We start from the raw sequence: 22,338 nt of genomic DNA on the forward strand, positions 1-22,338 counted from the left end.
TGTCATCTGCGTATAAATATAGCTGAAGTCCTTTGTTTTGATTGGCTCACCTTAAAGCAACCAGACTTGAGAAGCATTTAAAATGTGAATATGCAGGAAAAAGGAGTGTGTGAAATGGTCAGACGGAATAAGAAATGAAACTGTGCTAGAGAGTGGGTGAAGAAAGAATAATGCTGAAACTGATTAGGAAGAGAAAAATAAATTATCTGGGTTACTGGCTAAGAAGAAACTGTCTATTGAAGAATGCAGTGGAAGCACGTGAATGGTAAAAGTTCAGGACAGAAGACGATGTCAAATGATAGACAACATTAGGATATATGGATCGTATTCAGTGACTAACAGGAAGGCGGAAAATAGGGAAGATTGGAGAATGCTGGGTTTGCAGCAAAAGACCTGCCCTTGGGCAGAAAACTGTGAATGAATGAAAGTACAAGTCAGTGGCCTCACTTCAATTTTTAAACATTTTGCATCAGAACGAAGCATGTAAATACAGAGAGTTCCTATGCAGATTGGTCCCACTCCAGCTTCTACTTAACAAAATTTTGGCAGCCATCATATGGACAGGTCTGTACATGCTTCCTTACACAGACCTGCCCCACTCCAACCTCCAATGCCTAGGTTCCTCAGAATGGGTGCTCCACACTATCATTGGAACATAACTACCCGAGACCAATCTGCATAGAAAAGAGAGTTACCTTCTCTTTCGATGACAGACAAACAATGAGCAGCAATGCTGCAGACCACAGATGAGCTGAAAGTCATGGAGAATGCTGATTTGAAAGATGATGGATGCTAAAAGCCAAATGATGAAGTGATTGCCAGTGGATTTACAATGCGTTGATATTGTCCTTACTTTCTAACTGAGTAGGGGTGTAATAAGATGTGAGTCTGCAAGAAGAAAGGAAGCACTCTTACTACTAGCTTCCTAAAGGAAATTTCCGAAGAAAAAGATACTTCATCATTCCATGCTGAGGATGTTTTGCTGAAGTTATAACCAACTAAAGAATTGAGATGATCTTAAATATTTGACTTGACTTTCTTAATTTGTAAAAGTTCAGGCTGTAGAACACACACAAAAAAAAAAAAAAATTATTTTTGTCTCATTTCACACCAACAATATCATAGTATTACTTGAGATATACTAATAATAATTGTCTTTAACGTCTAAAGTAGCACTAACTGCTGGGATGCCATGAGACAGCATTTTTCTTTTATTAAAACAAATGTCATTTACACCATTAATTCATTTAGCACATATAAATAATAATTACACATATTGGTAGAAAAGAGAAGCGCCCAAATTTGTCTCAAGTGACCTCATTGTATAACTTTCTTTAGCAGGTTTGTATACATACCTCTTATTTACAGTAAATGATAGAAATTATGAATTTCACACTTCAAATTTTAAGTTCTATAGAGGAATAAGGATAATTTTCACAGACATTGCTTTTAAATTTTCCCCACAAAAAGATGAAATCAGGAGATCTTGCAGGCCACAAATCATAACTCAATGCGATTGCCAAGGATTATATGAATTGCGATTATTCAGTAGTTGGTGATGATTGCAGTAGTGTTATTCTAGGTAAAGTGTACACATTTATTTTCTTTCTCAGTTAATTAGTCAAAAGTTGGAGGTGCTATTAACGTATTGTTTCTTTCTGAGTTTGTTGTCTCTTTAATGCAGACGTGGGCACGCTGCAACTGAAAGTATGGAAGCCACAAGCACTGGAAAGACCTGGGAGGAGGACAGTTGTTACTGCAGGTGTGTTGAACTGTACATTGGAAGACTGTATTCTTAGGCACAAGTACAGTTTTATTCATAATTCTTTTTTAGTTAATAACTAGGTTCAACACAATTTACAGTTTACTTAACTCCAGAAAACTTATAATATGTAGTCATTCATTACAATAGCAATCCAGGTATAAATAAATGGACACGATTATAACTTTAATTCTATTACAAACATTTATTTAGTTTCTTCAGTAACACTAAAACCTCTTATTACTGCAGTCCACAGATTTCTTTGAAGTTGGATTCTGTGTCTGAGAAATATATTAATTTAATATTACCGTACTCTGATTTGACAAGTTTCATTAAAGAAAGCAGCTGTTGACATAGGTAGGTAGAATACAATATAGCCAGTGTTTGCAAGCAAACTCATTGAATTTGTAATGCTTAGGTTTTGGAAGTATTTTCAAGTAGTTTTGTCCATAAACCTTGAGATCTGCTTTTAATAAATATATCATACTAGCCGTACCCGTGCACTCCGCTGCACCCATTAGAAATAAATATAAAGTAATTACATAATTAAAATAGGATATTTGATCCAGGGAACATTCGTGTTTGATAGAAGGATATATCGTTTATTATGTTACTTAATTTAAATTGTATTAAAAAAATTAAAATGCGATCATTTTTATCCAGAGACCACTCATTCTGTCATAAAAATTATTTTAGGAAATACAGGAAACGAATGTACAGAATAGCCTATCAAGTTTTCTGTGCATAAGAAGCTATTTTAACCTTATCTGTCCTCCATTCACTCAGAAGTTACTGTAATAACATTATAGCATTATGTCCATCTAGAGAAACTACACTTTCCAATGGTGAATTAATAATTAATTATACAAATCGGTTAATTTAGCTTCCAATATTACTTCATACAAACACAGAAACATTCTCTGTAGGCTATGTTTCATAGCTTTCGATTGTTGTTGTCCAAGGCCCCTTATAGACGAAGTCATTTGTTTTTTATTTCATTACACCGCCTTAGATGGCGTTGTTATTGTAATTTTGAAACTCATTTATCTCATTAAATATCGGTCCTATCAAAATTTTGCATAGAATAAAACTTATCGGAAATTATTTTTAAAGAAACTTTTGTTATGTAATATTTTTCATGAAAATTAATAATAAGGGAGATATTTCGATTTATTTAATTCAAGCCCCCTTATAACCCCCCTTTTAAATAAAATATTTCTAATGCCATATAGCCTAAATTCTAAGTTACAACGAACTTAATTTATATTCCAATTTTCATATAAATCGGTTCAGCCATTATCGTGTGAAAAGATAACAAACATCCAGACAGACACACAGACAAACAAAAATTTCAAAAAAGCAATTTTCGGTTTCAGGGCAGTTAATTATATATGTTAGGACCAATTATTTTTGGAAAATCGAAAATTATTATTAGTATAGATTGGAATTCTGTTGCCTCCATCTGTAAATTGGATTTAACACTTTGTATATCAACATACGTGGGATTAGCAAACAAGAAACAGTTTTTTTCCAAAGCTTCTAATCCCTAAAACTGACAACTAAATTTTGTTTTTAAAATTTCCAACATATTGCAGTAATATTGCAGTTTCTTCTCATTAATACTTCCTAGTAGTCTACAGCACAAAGTCAGTGAGAGCAGACATGTGAGCACAATGCCCTGACTAATAGAGTATAGAGGTTTTTGGCCTGAGAGAGAACTTTGTAGAAATACATGAAGTTACCGTGATAGAAGCTAAAATAGTGGGCACAGTAGGAGATGATAAAGTAAGTAAAATAAGGAGAGAGGGAGTGAAGAACAGTACAGGAATGAATCAGAAGGAAGTAGTAATGAAGAAATAGACTTCAGAAACATTGACTAAAAGTAGAAAGCATCAAAGAGAGAAGATAGAGGGATTGATAGCAGAGAATAATAAATTAAAGAAGAAAAGGAGTGACTATGAATTCAATATGAGGAAAAAGGAGTCTAACTTTCGATATTGAACAAATGGGTCGTGAAAAAGAGGTGAAAAACCTTGGAGACAGTATGCGACATGTACAAACTGCTATTTAATGTAAAATTGAGGGAAGAATATATTGGTCACATAATGTATAGACTAGGGAAAGGTTTTAATAGACCTATCCTAGTGAGTTTTAAGAATACAAGAATCAGGGGAGTTATTCTGAATAACCTAGGAAGGCTCAGTGGCACGAAAGTGAGGGGTAAAAAAACATTTGTTGTTTGAAGTAAGAGATAGAAGAAAACTGCTACTCTCATTTATGAAAGCAGCTAGATTGAAAGGTCATATTGCGAAATGAATGGAAAATTTTACAAGCTGGAGTTTTGCATGAAGAATGAAGATCACCCAAAATTTGGATTACATATAATGACAAGAAGAACAGAAGAAAGCTGCAGACAAATTACAGAGGAGAATAGGACAGTTTTGCAGAGGGAGGAAATAGTAAGACTACTGAACTGAGGAAAGGAACAGGTATGGTGGGAAAAATTGGTAACAGCTTCAGGAATGAGACAACAGATAGTTGTGTATCACGACATGGTAACAGGAACCCACACAGTGACGAATGAAGAGGAAGTGTAAATATGATAAGCAAGGGGAATGCAAGTCTGTTACAAGTAGTGATAGGTACATCGTACTCGAACAAAGGTATAGAGAAGAATGTCACAGGGAGCACAGCTGCAAGAAAAAGAGGATAAGTGTGGAAAAAAAGAAAAATCAGAATTCTGGAAGTGACATGGTGGAGAAAGTGATAATAAAAATGGTGTGAGTGTAAGTGGAAATCAGGTCTATGCAAGTAAAGGTGGGGGAGGGGAAATGTCAGTAGAAGTGTCCAAGAAAATAGTTAATAATATGACAGAAATGAGCAGTGCAGGAAGAGCGAAATTGGTGTTGGTGAAGGATAGAAAGGAATCACAGTTAGATGACAGAACCTTTAGAAACAGTGCCCGTATCGATTGCAGCTGGCTATGGACTGGAAGGTCCGGGGTTCGATCCCAGGTGGTGACAGGATTTTTTCTTGTTGCCAAACTTTCAGAACGGCCCCGAGGTTCACTCAGTCTCCTATAAAATTGAGTACCTGGTCTTTCCCGAGGGTAAAAGGCGGTCAGAGCATAGTGCCGACCACACCACCTCATTCTAGTGCCGAGGTCATGGAAAGCATGGGGCTCTACCTCCATGCCCCCCAAGTGCCTTCGTGGCATGTTACGGGGATACTTTTTACCAGTACCGATAATCCAATAGCTGGCATGGCATGCTAAAATCAATAGATTAAATGAGTGTGTAGTGAGAGAGTTTAGTATTGTGAAAGAGAAATGCCAAAGTAATGGGGTAATAGAAGAGGCTTAGCCTTCTGATCAAGATTTGTGCTCGGGCATGGGTTTGATTCCCACTTGAGCTGTTTACCTAGTTTGTTTTTTTCCGAGGTTTTCCCCAATCATAAGATGGATGTCAGGTAATCTGTGGTACGACGACTTGAAGAGGAGTGAATAGAGGAGTGCAGAGGGCGGCCACTAGATGGAACCCAAGAGTTGGAACTTAAACTGAGACGATTCTGTCCGACACTGGGATGGGTATCCGGTGTGGCTTAGTGGATAAAGCATCAGCACATAGAGCTGAAAACCCGGGTTCAAATCCCGGTGCCGGAGAGAATTTTTCTCCGTTCCATTACTCTTTCATCGTATAAACTTTCTGTCATACATATCTTCTGCATATATGTCGTCAGTGGACTGCAGATCTTTAGAAAAAAAAACCTAGTATTTACATGTTTCATGAACATTTATGATTAAAAAATGCTATTTGAGAGTGCCTAAAACAGTCTATTTTGACGGTTTTACCTGTTTTTGCCTATTTCAAACAAGACAGCGAAATGTAATTTTTTTTCCCCTGTTTGTGAAGTGCTGTTAAAAAAAATCCAAGTTCTATGCTGTAAGGGCTACAACAATGACTTTTCTCTTTTTCTATTTCTTCCCCCCTACCTCTCTCTCTCTCTCTCTCTCTCTGCATGAGGAGCGCTTCTATTACGGACTGTTTGAATCGAGCTAACTTTACTGACAATGAGTGTATCCAACATTTTAGTAATTTAAATACAGTAAGGATTTCAAAATTCAGTATCCAACTGTATTTAACAGTCTTTTCTTTGGTTGAGTTCAGTTTTCATGTCAGTGCAGTGGTGACAATGCCAAACGTAGCGAGTCCCAAAGCAAGCTGTATAAGGCAGCGGCTTCGAGAAAATCTGAACCTGTGGACAGATGGAAAAATTATATTGTCAAGCATGTGACAGAGAGGTTAGTTGTCATGTTTTATGTCAGAGTTACGATTTTCTTTTCACGACATTATTAGATGAATGCATTAGGCCTAATATTAAAGTAAGAAAATATCAAAGAGATGATATAAATCTCAAAATACTTACTTATGGCTTTTAAGGAACCCAGAGGTTTATTGCCACCCTCACATAAGCCAACCATCAGTCTCTATCCTGAGCAAGATTAATCCAGTCTCTACAATCATACCCTACCTTTCTCAAATCCATTTTAGAATTTAGATGTAAATGTAATGAAAGTAAAATTATTCCAAGAGCCGCAATAAATGTCCTCGAAAGCCGCCCTTGAGAGCCGTGTAATGAGTACTGCTGCATTAGAGCGTAGGATCCCTTTAACTCTAGTCCAAAAATTTTCATTTAGATTCTTATTAGGTGACTTTGGAGGACAGCCATCCAGGTCAACATCAGGCCTCCTTGAAAACCATTTTTGAATCCAGTTAGAGGTATGTGTATTGGGTTGTTAGCCTGCTTGAAGAAAAGAGTTTCTTCTGAATATCATTCTTGGGCAGAAAGGATCATTGCATTTACCACACTGCTGTACACTGATCGTGGATGCATTCCAGAAGTCCTGCCTCGTCATATGACATCCACGTGACTAAACTGTTAAGTAATCTTACGAAGCGTTCATCATATTGGTGGCCCATTCATATGATAAACTACGGCAGAACCTTTGTTGCTATTGGAGATAATTAACTTGGAGAAAATGACATTTCTCCAATCGAATTCTTTGGGGGAGAGTAGCATATGTTACAGTGCTAGACTGTCCACAGTATTACACTCTGTCTTCAAATGTACCTCCCTCACAGCTCAGATGACACATTATGCCAAGCTCTCTAACACGTTTCATCACGATGTGTGGGGAACTGGTAAATTTGGACGCCATCTTCAGTTCAGAGGCAGTTCTAAAGGAGTGATTTTCAACTTCTTTCAATAACATGGTATCCTCTTCCGTTGTAGAGGTACGTGGCCGACCAGGAATTGAACGATTTACAACTTCGCTATTCTCGAAAAATAGTTTAGCCCACTTCTTATCAGTTGACAAAGGGTCTCCACTCTGAATTCTCTCAATGCAGAATAACCTACGTGAAACATGACAATGATTTATTGTCTGCTATCTTCAAGAGTAATAATGAAACAGTCTGTTTTATTTACAGACGGGGGTGTGTGGGGTTGTTATTTATTACAGTTTGGGCATATATTGTAAGAAATGTTGCTACATAAATCTAGCTTTGTGAGATACATGATGGGAAATTTGTAATTAAAAAAAAAGGAAGATTGGCAGAGACTCGAACCTTAACGTAATATTATTCACCCACTTTGTACAGAGTTGTTTCCAATCTCTGATAACGAATTAGAATGACATCATGTGTGTCAGGAGTCACACGACACTGAAATGTGGTGCGAGGTGACAAACCAAGAAAATCGAGACCTTTTTGGAAGGTGTACATAACAACCCTTTCCGATGCCAAGTACAGTTAAGTGAAAATAAAAGAAGCCTGCCTTTCAAGAAAGGCATCTTCTCTGTACTTAATAAAATTGGTAAAGCTCGAATGGAATTAATTTGTATCATCTCATGGGATTTGGCGACTTGTGATGGGGGGGGGGTGGATTTACTTGCTTTTACCACTCTGAAATTAATCCCATCCGAGCTTTGCCAGTCTTATTAGGTACACACAAGATGCCTTTCTTGGAAATAACGAAACCACGTTTTTTGCAGGCTCCTATGATTTTCACGTAACTGTACTTGTCATCGGAAAGAGTTGTTATGTACCCCTCCCAAAAAGGCTCGATTTTCTTGGGCATTGCTACTGTGATACACCGTGCACTCTGATTATGAAATCATTCACTATTGGTCTGTCACCTCTTGCCACAATTCAGCTGTCAGTGTGATTCCTGACGCACATTAAGTCATTCTAATTCGTTATCAGAGATCAGAAACAACCCTGTAGACCTGTGCTGTAATGATTTACGTTACTGAGCCTGATAGTATCAGATCGCCATAATATGTGGTTTTCCTGTTCACGTTCACTTCAGTCGATTTTGTATTTATCAATTTTATTATTTCACTCTTCAGAGGCCCTGTTTCATGCTCCTAAACAAAATATAGCACATTTAAATTTATTAATTATGTGTCACCTTGTGAACTATGGCTTTGACAAGACTTTCATGTGCAGTATTATTTATCTGGAACTTACAAATTGTCAGTAGCCCATTCTTCTTGCCATGAAGTGTTATTTTCAAATGTGTCACCTGTTCATGCACCACCCTGCAAGTGAAAGAAGAATTGAAACTTTTTAAAGAAATGCCAAATTATTTGTGGGTCCTTTGAGGTGAATAGCAGATGGTGATTGGGTAACAATGCATTTGTATAAAAAGCCTTACATCATATTTATTAAAATAAAGAATACATTTGGCCAGGCATTTTATATTACTAGGAATTGGATGATTTATAATGAAAATGACTAGAGAAAGCGTATGAAGAAAGCGAGGAATAGCAGACTATTGTGCCAATGAAGATTGTTTTCTTAATTCGGAAAATATCTGGTGTGAGACTCAGCAAGGAAAATTGTTTTCGACCATTTGTATTGAATTGCAGGTGTAGAGTTTGAGACAAGCCCATGGGCACTTAACCCACCATACAAAGCCACTGTTCTACCTCTTCATTAGTTCCTTCTTTACTTTAAAGTCACTTAAGCCAGCTATGGCAAAGGAGGTACTTGAGGATATTCAATATTAGGGTGCTGGTGATAGTTTCCCAGCATATAATCTTTTCACTGTAAGAAAAATCCTAATGTAAACAATAGCACGTGACTGAAGTGAGGCTTCATTGGCTGCTGTTTGGCGCCATAAATTCTCAGTATGTGTTCCTGCCCACTGTTGTACATTCTGTTTCATGTTAAACATTTCCTGTTACTCGTCAAGTAGGCCTAACCTCACTATTATGCATTCGTTTGCTTAGGAAACATTTACTTTATAATAATAAAATTATCGTAATTAAAACTCACTTATTATATACATTTCAGACTATTTGTTTTTCTCCGCTCACGAGTACCACGAGCTCAAGTAACACCAGCTTGTTACAAGAACAGAATACCTCGGTATTACTGTTGGTATTCATCAGTGTTTATAGTACATAACAAAATATAAAAGTAGCTTTCTTTTTTACATAGCGTTTTACATATGAGTGAACTTATATGTTTCATTGTATTTAACAACTATAATTCAATTTTTTATTTTCTAATAATAAAAGATTATGGTTTCCAAATACGAACTATATCTTCCTGCGTCATGTGAGTATTTCGACTGGGCCAATAACGGGTATGACAGCAACGTGCTTGTGTTTGTGTTAGGATTTTTCTTACGGCGAAAACAGTATAGATCCTTTTCAGCGCCACATACACGCAAAGACTTACCTTGAGGTAAGCCTGTACCAAATTACACCCACAGGTAAATCCCCTTGTGTATGAGCAAAAAGTATTAAGGCTTCCGGTCTTGAGGTAAGTCTCCAGAGTTCTGTGGCTTCACGAGTATTTCTAATTGTATTGCTCTCACAACTAAGTGAGAGAAAAGAATAAACACAGAAAGAAACGATACTGTGAGCATATGGTCAGAATTTCTTTATTGTTTCGTTTTAAGCAGTCCTCTGTAGAAAAATGACATGAAGCTATGAAAGTACTGATATGAGAAACTATTCTGACACATTTCTGGGAACGTGGAACCATGAAGGAATAATATTTCTAGAGTGATTGCATTTCTCCATGGAATATAATTGATTTCAGTGACCTCTGATGGCTCCTTGGTGAACTGTATGTTTAGATGGTAAGTCTGAGCTTGTATGGACAATCTTTCAATTCAGATATATCTCCTGGAGGAAATCTGTACAGATAAGTCTCCAATAAGCGTGTGTGTATTGGGGCCTTAAAAGTTTGTGAGAGCGGGACAGTTCTCTTTTGCTTTCTTTTATATGCGACAATTAAAATTGTCATCTAATCATAATCTGTAAATTCAGGTACGTTAATCATAAATTGAGTTTGTTATGTTTGTGTTTTCTGAGGGGAATGAATGTAGGCAGCTTTAGTCCAGCTCATCTCTGTTGGTTTGATTCAGCCTAGCTGAGAAGTTCTGTTAGGAGTTGATATGCATAAGAAACTTCTGCGTTTGAAAGATATGCTAACAAGCAAACGTTCTGATGGGGGCAGATAAAAAAGTTAAATTTTTTTCTTGCACCATGTTAATAATGTCAAAAGAAGTGATGATACAAATTTTGGCCACTCGACCGCAATTACAAGAGCCGTAAAAAAATAAGATCGCAAGGGGCCACTAACAGAAAAAAAACACAATTTCATTGGACAAATTTATTGGAACGGACACAGCAATTGTTGAGCTATTTTTCAAAATATTTTCCATCGGAATTGAGACATTTCTCATATCATGGGATCAACAGTCAAACGCTGGTTCTGATCTGAGGCGGTTGACATCTACGACACAAAAATTGATCCAATGGTATGACAAATGTCTCAATTCCAGTGGGGGGGGGGATATGTTGACAAATAGCGCAATAATTGCTATATCTGTTTCAATGAATATTTCTATGCAATTGTGCTTATTTCTATAAATGGCCCCAGGGAAAATCACTTTCTGGACGGCCTCGTAATTGCGGTTGAGTGACCAAAATTTGTATAAGCACTTCTTTTGACATTATTAACATGGTGGAAGAAAAAAAATTAACTCTTTTATCTGCTCCCATCAGAATGTTTGCTTGTAAGTAGTAAAATGGTAGAAATATTGAAAATAAAATAATATATTATTTGTTGTCTCTGGGGTGATTGTCACACAGAAATAATCATACTTGCAATGAATGTTTGTTGATATTTGATGTTAATATCCCAACAGACGATTAATGTAATATGCACTGTGCATTGTCTAAAGTTGGTGATTATTTCTGGTCAGGTACTATGCCAATGGAATGTGTCGCGAGGGAGAAGCATGCCGGTACCTCCACCAGGGTCAAGCAGCACCGGGGCCAAGTATGGGTACTGCTACAAGGAATGAGCCAACAGATACACGTTGTCGCTACTTTCAACGAGGTTCTTGTGCATATGGACTTCGATGTCGTTTTGTACATGCAGGTGAAACAAACACCACTTCAAGTACAAACATTGCTAATCAGAATACCAGCCTGCCATCATCATCATCTTCATCTTCAACAAGCACCCGAAAAATTTCACCAACTCACGGCAACAAGAATGCACAAGGAACAAGGTACACTTTATTAGATTTCCGAACTCTGTAAATTTATCCATTAATGTATTTGTGTTGTGGAAGTTTTTTCTGAAACCCTCCATGCCATTGTCTGTTATGTATTTTAATAGGTTGTGACTACTAATGCCAATCTTAAAATGAGTCCATCTGTTACTACATGATCTCTTCAGTTGAATGCATCTGTGAACTACAAGAGAAAGAACATGCACGACTTCTAGAAGATCTTCAGTGACCAACATATCTTCTAGCTTTTCAATGCTTTTCTCACTAACTGTATATCCATAGTGTAAAGTAATACTTTGGTATATGTCATAAAAATTAAGTCCATGTTTACATGTCCTTGGGGTGTGTTTCGAAACTTATGATCCATTTATTTCTTTAATTTTCCATTTTTCTTGTTGGGCTGTGGTCAGTGGCGGCTCGTACCTGAAAATAATAGCATGCTAAAAATATTTTTAGACTCTCCTAATTTTTTAAGGTGAAATCCATCCATCGACATTTTGAATCGACTTAGAATTGCCTTTAAACACTTCGCTATTTTCAATGTATTCCCTCACTACACTGTCCACACTGCTTATCAGATTAGTAAGACCTATGAACACACCGAGATTATCTGACGTTTCCGTCTCATCGTGGCCACGTAGCACTAGTTCAAATTTCCCACAAAATTTAATACAATCAATTATTTTCGATAAAATATATCGATTTTTTCGACTTTCTCATTATGTTTCTGTGCTGATTCTTGATAAGCTCTCTATTAGCTGCACTGCAATATTTGCGGTGCCAATTGTACAAAGATCAAACAAGTTTATGTTTCTTGCTGTGTGAATGTTTCTTTATATATTCATTCAGAGACCAAGATCTTTGACACCTGTCGTAGAATGAATCACCGCTACTAAATAGGAGGCAAGGGAAGCAGAACAGAGCATTTCGTATTTCGCATCTACATATCCAGTCACTGTTGTCATAAACTGTTCTGTTACATTTCCTAGTGTACACATATTTTTTACCATCCTTTACTTTCTGCACTTTATTGGTGTTGGCCGCCCTAGATTTGTAATTCTAATTTAATCTTCTTTGGCTACTTGGAGAAAGCAGTTTTGAGTAATGAATCGATGGAGTTCATCATGATATAACTACAGTATATTTTTGAAACTGTTTATAATCCCAATATTAAAACCTGTCTCTGGATTAACATACACATTAAACTTATATTATATATTTGAATTACACTAGGCACAAAATATAGACAGACACACAGCAGAATATATATTTAAAATGACCGCAGTACAAAAGATAATGAATCCCATAAACCTGCACACACTGTTTTGAAAGTGGAAAATAATCCCTATTTCAACGGACTCCCGTGAAAAGGTATGCCAACACAGACCCCATAACACATAAATAATAAACTCAAAACTATCTGCTGAGATTATATAAAAGTAAACCTGTTTACACAAACGTTCAAAAATGTATTTCAATATGATTATATTTATGAAAAACACAAAAAGCAAAAAAAGCTACACATATATATAAAACGTATTTTCTTTATTTCAAAGTTATATATTTAGCGGTGTCTAGGCAGCACTGTTCCGTCGACTGCTACGAACCAAAGAATATAGAAGGGAAGAGAGAAAGTTTCACCAAAACAAAGTGAAGAAGATCGTACCGCGCTGCACAATAGTGAGCACGGTGTTGTGTGAAAAAGCAGGACAAAATATCATGGAGCAGCGAGGTGAAGTGCGCATGAGCAGACACTGCTAGCCGGGCTGAATTGGGAATTAGCACGTAGAGTGAGGATGGATTCCATTGAGTCTATAGCACCAAATTATCGAAAATAGTGAACTATTATACTGCCCATGTCTCACGTCCTGAACCAAGAGTTCTCTAGTGCTTATAACCACGCCTCTTAGGTCTGCTCGGACCGGCACGGCAGCTACAGCGTGCGGCACAGCAGCATATTACATGTGCTGAAAACATAATCCTATGCCAGTGCAGGGGTTTTTACTCTTTAAAATATCGGATACTCTAATCGTGGTTACCACTATCGCTATTATCTCTGATGGTGATTTCCGAAAATGTATGTACACACTAGGCCACTCTTCGTTCAGTTTGGACAACTGCTGAATTGCCATAGAGCAGCATTTCTCAAAGTATGTTCCGAGGTTCCGTGATCCCTATATGATTTTAAATTTTATTCCATATGTTTTTTTTTTCTTGGTTATTTAACAACATTGTATCAACTACTATGTTATTTTGCATAGATGGGTTTGATGATAGCGAAATGGTATTTGGCGAGATGAGGTCAGGGATTCGCCAAACATTACATGACATTCGCTTTACAGTTGGGGAAAACCTCGGGAGGAAATCCAACTAGGTAATCTGCCCAAGCGGGAATCGAACCCGTGCCCAAGCACAACCCTGGATCGATAGGCAAGCGTCTTAGCCAACTGAGCTGCTCCGGTGGCTATTTTATACTTACCGTTAGTAGTTACCATAAAAATATACAAATATTACGAAAATATGACTCAATAATATCATGAATCCTCCGATGATGATGATGATGATGATAATAATAATAATAATAATAATAATAATAATAATAATCCAATAATATGCCTAATGACAATATGTTTGATGAACATCTAAAATGGAAAATAAAGAAATCCTGAAAAGGCCGATGTGTTGAACATAGGGTAGTAGGCACATGCGGTACCCAGGACCGCCCACTCTCCCCCTCTGCATCTCGCCCCGCAAAGAAACAGCTCAGGAAGTGAGCCATGGGCAGTAAGTAGAATTTGTATTATGTGCGTTTTTTTTTAACAATATTATTTCGACGATAATTTTATGGCATGCTACAGCACGTAGGGAGCAGCCGCCACTGGCTGTGGTAAACCTCTGATGCTTGAAACTACTAGTACTGAAACAGATATGGAAGCACAATTGTATTATGTAATTTGTGGAAAATTTACTGTGTAAGACAAAATAAATATTAATTCAGCTCTTATAATTGTTCTATCTTTTATTCTTTCTACAGTTTAATTTTCAGTCCACAGCAAGTAACTTTTTCAAATGGCAACTCTACTTGCATCTTGCGGGGTTTTTAAACTATGATTGAACATTAATTGATCAAACCATGAAAGCTGATAATGTAAACAATAATTATATTTTCTGTTGATAGCAGGAAGACTACAGTTCTGAAAAAACAAGGAAATAGTGCAGACAGCGGAATTGGTGAAGACACTGCAGAAAGCTGGGTGTATGCACCAGAATTTGTTCCTGCAGGGAAAGAACACATTCCAAAGACAACAGAGCGTGGTAAATGACACGTGACTGATACATCTACAGATAAGGAAATAAAATTTGGAGCGTGCTTATTGTATAATTTTCGCTTGGAACACACTGCGCGTGTGCAGCAAACAAGAGACCTAGTATATATATGCTACTTGTGGACAGTCGTGTAAAATTGTTGCCTATATACAGGTGGACTCCCATCAAGACTCACTCCAAATCTTAATTCTGTATCTGTGCATATGGATTTCTATACTGTGATAATAATTAGTCTGGCTGGGTGGAAGAGAAGGCCTACTGGCCTTAGCTCTGCCAGATTAATAATAATAATAATAATAATAATAATAATAATAATATAAAAGCTTTAAACTTCAAACAACATACGTTAATCTCTTGTAATGGACTGAGTTTATTGACTGAAAGGGAAAGCATTGGTGACTTAATGAGGAGAGGGAGTTTTTTTATAAACAGTAATAAGTTTTTTTTATTTCTAATGGACATATTAGAAAAACACAACTTAGTGTTTAGAAGTGTTGTGTTCTCTTGTATTTTCGTCAGCATTGGAAAGTCCAAATAACACTGCGTAACAAATTTTAACTTTTTTTTTGCGCTGGACATGTGATACATGTTTTCCATATAATTTGAACCACCTAAATACGAATATGACAATAAAAAAACAGTTGTTGGTTACGGTTTTTGAGAAATTTTCGAATGTATATCTATTCAAAGTACTGCTTTATATAATGAAAATAAGGTTAAATATTCACTGTTCAGAAGATTACAGCTTTCTTTTTCTGCGTTTTCTTTTATACTGGGCATCAGGTACATCACGAGCTAAAGTCCAACAATAGTCTGCTAGCATATTGGTACTCCACTGTCCTTGGCAGTCTTTTTTTTTTTTTTTTTCCCCCATAGTTGAAATTTCTTTATGAAAGCGCTTACCATGCTTATCACTGAAATCACCACAATTCTCGGGGAAATAGACAAGATGGGAGTGAAGGAAGTGAATTTACAGGGACATGTTATAACCTATAATTTCATACGCCAACAGTAAATTTTGCACTAGTTCTTCATAGTTCTCACTTCTATGGTTACCCAGAAAATTTAATACAACCATCTTGAATGCAATCCAGGCGGCTCTCTCTTTTCCTTCCAACAAAGATTCGAAGTGATTGTGCTTCATTATTTCTCCAATTTGTGGTCTATTGAAAACTCGTTCTTTTATTTTTGAGTCACTAATAGCAGGACATTTTTCCTCGATATGTTTAAATGCTTCAGTTTTATGATTCATTCCTTTAACAAAATTCTTCATTAACCCTAACTTAATGTGTGAAGGGGTAAAATTACTTTACTTTGTGGTACAAGGACTTGATGTATAATATTTTTCTTCCCTGGCTCTAGTGATTGTCATTTTATTTTATAATTATCTCGAGCAGGACTGTCCCATTCGCATGAAAGCAGCAAAATTTTGTGTAGCCTAATTGCATTTCAAGAAGCAATGCCAGTATGACCCAGAAACGAAGTGACTGTAATCAGTCTGGTGAGGATCCATTAACAAAGGCGAAGAGGGCAAGAAGTGTTGGAGGGGGGGGGGGAAGATGATCTGAACCTAATCGTCTGCCAATGACCATAATCCCACCATCCCACTTGGGGAACCAAAAACAGTTACTGTGAGATGGTATAAAACAAAACAGCTACCTTATAGTCTTCAACAAAGTGAAGAAATGTTTGAAGACAGGCTTGTGTGGACCTGCTTCATCACATACAGCAGTGATGTCAAAGCAGACATATTTTTCTGACCTTGACGTCGTGCGTGGGCATCAAGCGCTGGGTGTTGAAGGAGAAATAAGCAGCTTTTTGGATTAAGAAAACAGTAGTGCACAAACTTCAAACAGAACGTGAAATTTTATATCGTTATTTTTATATGGCTTCTTTCTGTTTGATATTATCTATATTGTCTGTAAAACAAAAGAACTAACACCAATTTCTTAATATTGTAGTTGTGTTTTAAACGTTAATAACATAATAAAGAATTAAGAAGGAATATTCACTTAAATTCCTTAGCAGTATAACTATACTCTACTAAGTGGATGAAACATATCATTCATAAAGAAAGTGATATCGCATTCCCCCCCCCCCCCCCCAAAAAAAAAGAAGATTGAGTATGACATAATAAGTTGGAATTGATATTGATGGTATATTTAGCCTTATAAAAGTAATCAATGAACTAATCAGAACAATATTACACTACAAAGCAAAGTTACCTAGGTACTGTATCTGTTTTAAGTGTAACTAATATTCCATAACAAAACTCTTATCGCATTATGCTTTTAAGGTGATATTGGTGAGCAATTCTTATTACCAGAATATTAAATTATTTTCTCGAAACCTGCTGAAGCTATAGAGCTGACATATTTACAACACATGGGCACATACGGGAGAGTCGGGTAGTATCGGACATCGGGTAATATCGGACATTGAGTTTCTTTCATCTACCACACGATGATAGTACCTGATTGACATGGTTACGTTTCTGTGATGTTACATAGAGAAACGTAACCATGTCATTCAGGTACTACCATATGGTGGTAGATGAAAGAAACGCACTGTCCGATATTACCCGATGTCCGATACTACCCGACTCTCCTCTATCTTTTGCTTATGATGTGACAGTAGTTGCTTTGTGAATTCATTTCTTTACAAATATTTTCAAAATTTCTAATGCACTATGTTCAGTAATACGTATTTACGGTATATTAGATTTACGAAAACATTGTTTCAGTACCTGTAAGGCTACTAAATAAATAAATCTACTGTATATCTGAAAATTTCACTTTTCTATAAAAAAAAGTTGAGAAAATATTCCTTTCGAATAAAAAAACAAACTTGTGAAAATTGAGCATTAAAATTAAAGCTTACATTCTTATAATGCACTTGTACTTCTCAGACAAATCTAAAAATTAACATGGATACAGTTTTAATAAGTTCTCTTCCATTTATCTATTGAATCAGTGCTGGCCATCCCTGTATAAAGCTCGACCAAGCGGCATATACTACCTCTTTCGTCTGTCTCTTTTCTTTCCTCTGTAAAGTGCTCAGGCTCTCCTGAGCTCTAAAGCGCGCGTTTGCTCCTGTTGGCATCAATTGACATGACTGGCATACAGCAATGCAGAGAAGACGACCAGGTTCCTGGAGGAATCACGAGTCAAGAGCCCTGATTTGGAACACATTCTTCTTTTTTCCAAAGTGAAAGAAAACATTCGTGGTTGCTGGTTCTATTTCACCTGAAGCTGCTTCAACTGCATATTAAGAGTGTCTTTGCACTATGCCCAAAGAAGTCTGGCATTCAGCATTTTCAGAATGGTTTGAGTGGATGCAATACTGAGTGTGTGTTGGAGAGTACTTCGAGGTTATTTGGATGTGTGTACTTGTGAATAAGTCAAGTGATCCCCAAAAAAGTTGACTGCAAGCATAGAGCAGACGAATATTCTGACAAACTGTTGTCCATATTTAAATCATATTCAACTCATTTAACATCTCATTTGATGCTTACAGCTTTTTCTGTATATTTCTTCATCCAACTGTTTTCTTTCTTTTTATCTTCTTTTATTGATTGCAGCACTGCATTTGCAGCTTTGATTCCATGTAACTTTTTTATTCCTAAGCTTTTCCTCTACACCACCAGAGACAGAATTTAGGCTGGATATTGTTTCTTCAAACACTTGCAATGTCACATTTAAAGATATGCCGACCTTTTCCAAGGACGCTATTGCTTTAGGCACACTACTGTGCCATGAGATTCACTAGGTGTGCCGCGAAACTTTCAATACTTTTTTGGTAAAAATAATTATAATCATTTTACTCAGTACCAGTTTTCAAAAATAGAATATGATGCTTTTATTTTAAAAATCAGTTTTAATGAGCTTAAATGCGAAAAAATACCACGATAATATAAATATCATGAAATATTATGCTTTTATGAAAAGTCAAAATATGCATATATAAACAACATAAAATTTGATTTGATAAGCTTTGATGTTGATTCTTGAAGATAATTAATCATTCAGCAATTAATTACAGTCAATGGAAAAATATATGCAAATGCATGAACTTCCTGGTCCTAGTATTAATTATTGGGACCGTGAAAATTTAACTTTTAATGTGAAAAAAATAATGTTTAATGGAGGTTGTACTATACATGAGATTTTAGCCTACATTTGTATTTATGACTAAAACAGAATGTTATATGTTTGCAGTGCCTCCCAAGTCTTATGCTGAAGTGTTGAATCCTATGGCTGGCAAGAAGATCTCACAAAATCAGCAGCATAATTTAGCTTCACCAAGTAACAAGAAAAAACTTTGTCCTTTCCAAGAGGCAGGTGAATGCAAGTATGGCAGTCAGTGTGTATACATCCACGGTGAAACATGTGATCTGTGCGGGCATGCCTGTTTACATCCACAAGACAAGGAACAACGGAAAAAGCATGTGAACGTAAGTGTTGGGGTATTTAAGAATTATTTTGATGGTGTAGAATAATGCAGAGTTTTAACTGTTTATTTTAATTCTGATTGATGCATATTAATCGTTAGGGAGCGGATTTTTATGTGCTAAAAATTTTAAATATATTTATTTTTTATGTGCTAAAAAGTACGAAAATATTTGCTAAAAATAAAGAAAATATTTTTTTAAATATGACAAAAATACCTTACTTAGCTTGAAAAAAATTTTACTAGGTACTCACCAATCAGACTTGAGTATCAGTTGCTAGTAGTTGTCCAAGAATTGCAGTGAACAACAAAGATCATTTCCAAATTCTCCATCACAAATGCATGCCCATTATCTCTGAACAACGACTTACACTGTGAAAACGATCTTTCCACATCACAGGACATCAGACGTGTATATTTAAAGAGAGGAATCTCACAAACACCTACACCGTCAATTTCACCTACAGGCACACCCTCCAATACTTGAGCAACTTTACACATTTTTTCATATCCACTGTTTTGCCGTGAAGCAGCAGCAATGTGCTTGTTTCCAGACAAATGTTGGGTTACCTGAGAGCTCTGATCTGCACTTACTGATTTACTACAGGTTGGCAAAATAACACTTTTCCGTCGGTAGTAAAAATGTTTTTAAATTCATCCTCCAATACTTGAGCAACTTCACACATTTTTTTATATCCACTGTTTTACCATGAAGCAGCGGCAATGTGCTTGTTTCCAGACAAATGTTGGGTTACCTGAGAGCTCTGATCTGCACTTACTGATTTACTACAGGTTGGCAAAATAACACTTTTCCGTCGGTAGTAAAAATGTTTTTAAATTCATCCTCCAATACTTGAGCAACTTTACACATTTTTTTATATCCACTGTTTTACCATGAAGCAGCGGCAATGTGCTTGTTTCCAGACAAATGTTGGGTTACCTGAGAGCTCTGATCTGCACTTACTGATTTACTACAGGTTGGCAAAATAACACTTTTCCGTCGGTAGTAAAAATGTTTTTAAATTCATCCTCCAATACTTGAGCAACTTTACACATTTTTTTATATCCACTGTTTTACCATGAAGCAGCGGCAATGTGCTTGTTTCCAGACAAATGTTGGGTTACCTGAGAGCTCTGTTCTGCACTTACTGATTTACTACATGGTTGGCAAAATAACACTTTTCTGTCAGTAGTAAAAATGTTTTTAAATTCATCTTACATATTGCTGTAGACGTGATCTTAAACTCGATTTGATTTTAGGCATCTTAAGAGGCTAATATACACACGTCTTAAGGTAAGAAAATGTTTCTATCTACTGACTGACAATGTCGGAGAAAAGCTTCCTATAGCGACGCCACCATGTCTACACTACGCAGCTTATGCTTATGGTCCGATAACGGGGAATCACAACAAGATGTACTCGTATTTCCTCACTTCATAGGCATGAACGAGAGGCAAGAGATTTGTTTAAATTAAATAATGTTTATACCCGAGCTCTTATCCGTTGTGTTTCACAAACAAAGCGCGGAATGAAATCATCTTCAGCAACAATAAACATTCCTAATTATGTGTTGCAAAATCTCTCCTCCTTTTGCATGTTAATTTATTCTCATATAATAACACTGATATGCTACTTAGCAGTTCTCAGAACTTGAGGCGATACTATTACGATAATGGATCACGGATACACCACACAGCACTTAGAAACACGAAGCAACCAAGAATTCTTAAAAAGATAACGTATTTCTGAGAGATGTAATTGATTTAGTTTCAAAAATATTTAAAAGTTCTTGTAAAAAGTTATTTAAGTAAAAAAACTCCAAGATTTATGTGTTTGTAATAGATTTCCTGAAAATATGTATTTACATAAATTTTTTGTGAGAAATAAAATTCGGGTTTTAAACTTGAAACTTGACATTCGGAATTTTTAACTTTGTTAATTGTGTTTTATCACACGCAAGAAAAATATTTAATTACATAGGAATCCGCTCCTTACTAATTGTAGTCCAGCTGTTGTCCAATCATATGATTGCTTCTGAGCAAGGGAATTAAGGTTTTAATATCCAATAGTCTTCTGAGAGTTTGTGTGTGAACAAGTGATCTTTTAGCATTAAGATTTCTTCATTAGTGTGATGTTATCTTCGAACAGTGTCTGTAGATTGAGAAGCACTAAAGTAAATAATTTTAATAGGTACTATTTATAGTTTGTCCAGAAATAGAAATTGACTGTAGCTTGTTTTTTTTTTAATTTGCTTATTTAACGATGCTATATCAACTACTCGATTATTTAGCATTGATGGGATTGGTGATAGTGAGATGATATTTGGCGAGATGAGGCCGAAGATTCGCTATAGATTACCTGACATTGGCCTTAAATTTTGGGAAAACCTCGGAAAAAACCCAATGATGTAGTCAGCTCAAGGAGGAATCAAACCCATGCCCGAGTGCAACTCTAGATTGCCAGGCAGGTGCCTCAGCCAACTGAGCTATGCTGAAGGCTACTACAGTTTGTTGTGAACTTGTAGAATATTGTAAGTTTATTCACAAAAGAGTAATACAGAAATTTATGAAGACATGAATGAAGAAGATTTATATTTAATTGTCGAATTTTGGTGATATGGTTGTAGAATATTGTTCATGTAAACATTACAGGATTAATTATTATGTTATACTGTATATGGCAATTCATCTATCTGTGAAGATACATGGACGGAATTTGTTCTCCTTGGATAAAAGTCTAAAGACTACGCCGTGGATGAATATATAATAGGATGCGAAACTTACTGAGTTTCCCCTAACACATACTAGAGGCGCTGTTGTAGAAATTGACCTTGCTGCCACCTGTTGGGGGGAGGGGCGTTATTACATCTAGCAGCACACCAAGTAGCGAAAAGAGTAATTACTCCATGCATTTAGCAGCGCACCTGGTGACGAAAATGTTAAACTGTGCAGAAAGTATTCCCTCCCACCCTCATCGATATTCAAAACTAACCCAATTTAAAATAAAACGTTTACAATTTTATTCCTCACAGCATCTTCTACTGAAAATTCTTACTGGAGCCAACAGGAAGATAAAAGAGACGATCTGTTTTACACTACCCGATTAAAATATAACCAGACAGAGACAAAAAATAAAGCAAAAGGTTAAATAATTGGGATTGTATTCTTTGGGTATTTATTGTACAGTGCAATGGAAAAGT

The 22,338-nt window shown here is 36.3% G+C and overlaps 1 protein-coding gene across 5 annotated transcripts in view; it reads left to right on the top strand.

The window, feature by feature from the left end:
• LOC138708166 (probable E3 ubiquitin-protein ligase makorin-1) overlaps window positions 1–22,338 on the top strand; it is an 83,057-nt gene that overhangs the window by 16,223 nt on the left and 44,496 nt on the right. For 3 of the 5 annotated variants that reach the window (XM_069838425.1, XM_069838424.1, XM_069838423.1), the window contains exons 2-4: window positions 11,048–11,359; window positions 14,541–14,677; window positions 18,907–19,142. In XM_069838425.1, the coding sequence (XP_069694526.1) occupies window positions 11,064–11,359; window positions 14,541–14,677; window positions 18,907–19,142 (669 nt within the window). In that variant the 5' untranslated portion in view covers window positions 11,048–11,063. Of the gene's footprint in view, window positions 1–1,684; window positions 1,763–11,047; window positions 11,360–14,540; window positions 14,678–18,906; window positions 19,143–22,338 lie in introns of all 5 variants that reach the window. The other 2 variants (XM_069838422.1, XM_069838421.1) reach the window with 2 other exon arrangements.

The sequence above is a fragment of the Periplaneta americana genome, chromosome 10 (genome assembly GCF_040183065.1).
Source record: "Periplaneta americana isolate PAMFEO1 chromosome 10, P.americana_PAMFEO1_priV1, whole genome shotgun sequence".
NCBI lineage: Eukaryota > Metazoa > Arthropoda > Insecta > Blattodea > Blattidae > Periplaneta > Periplaneta americana.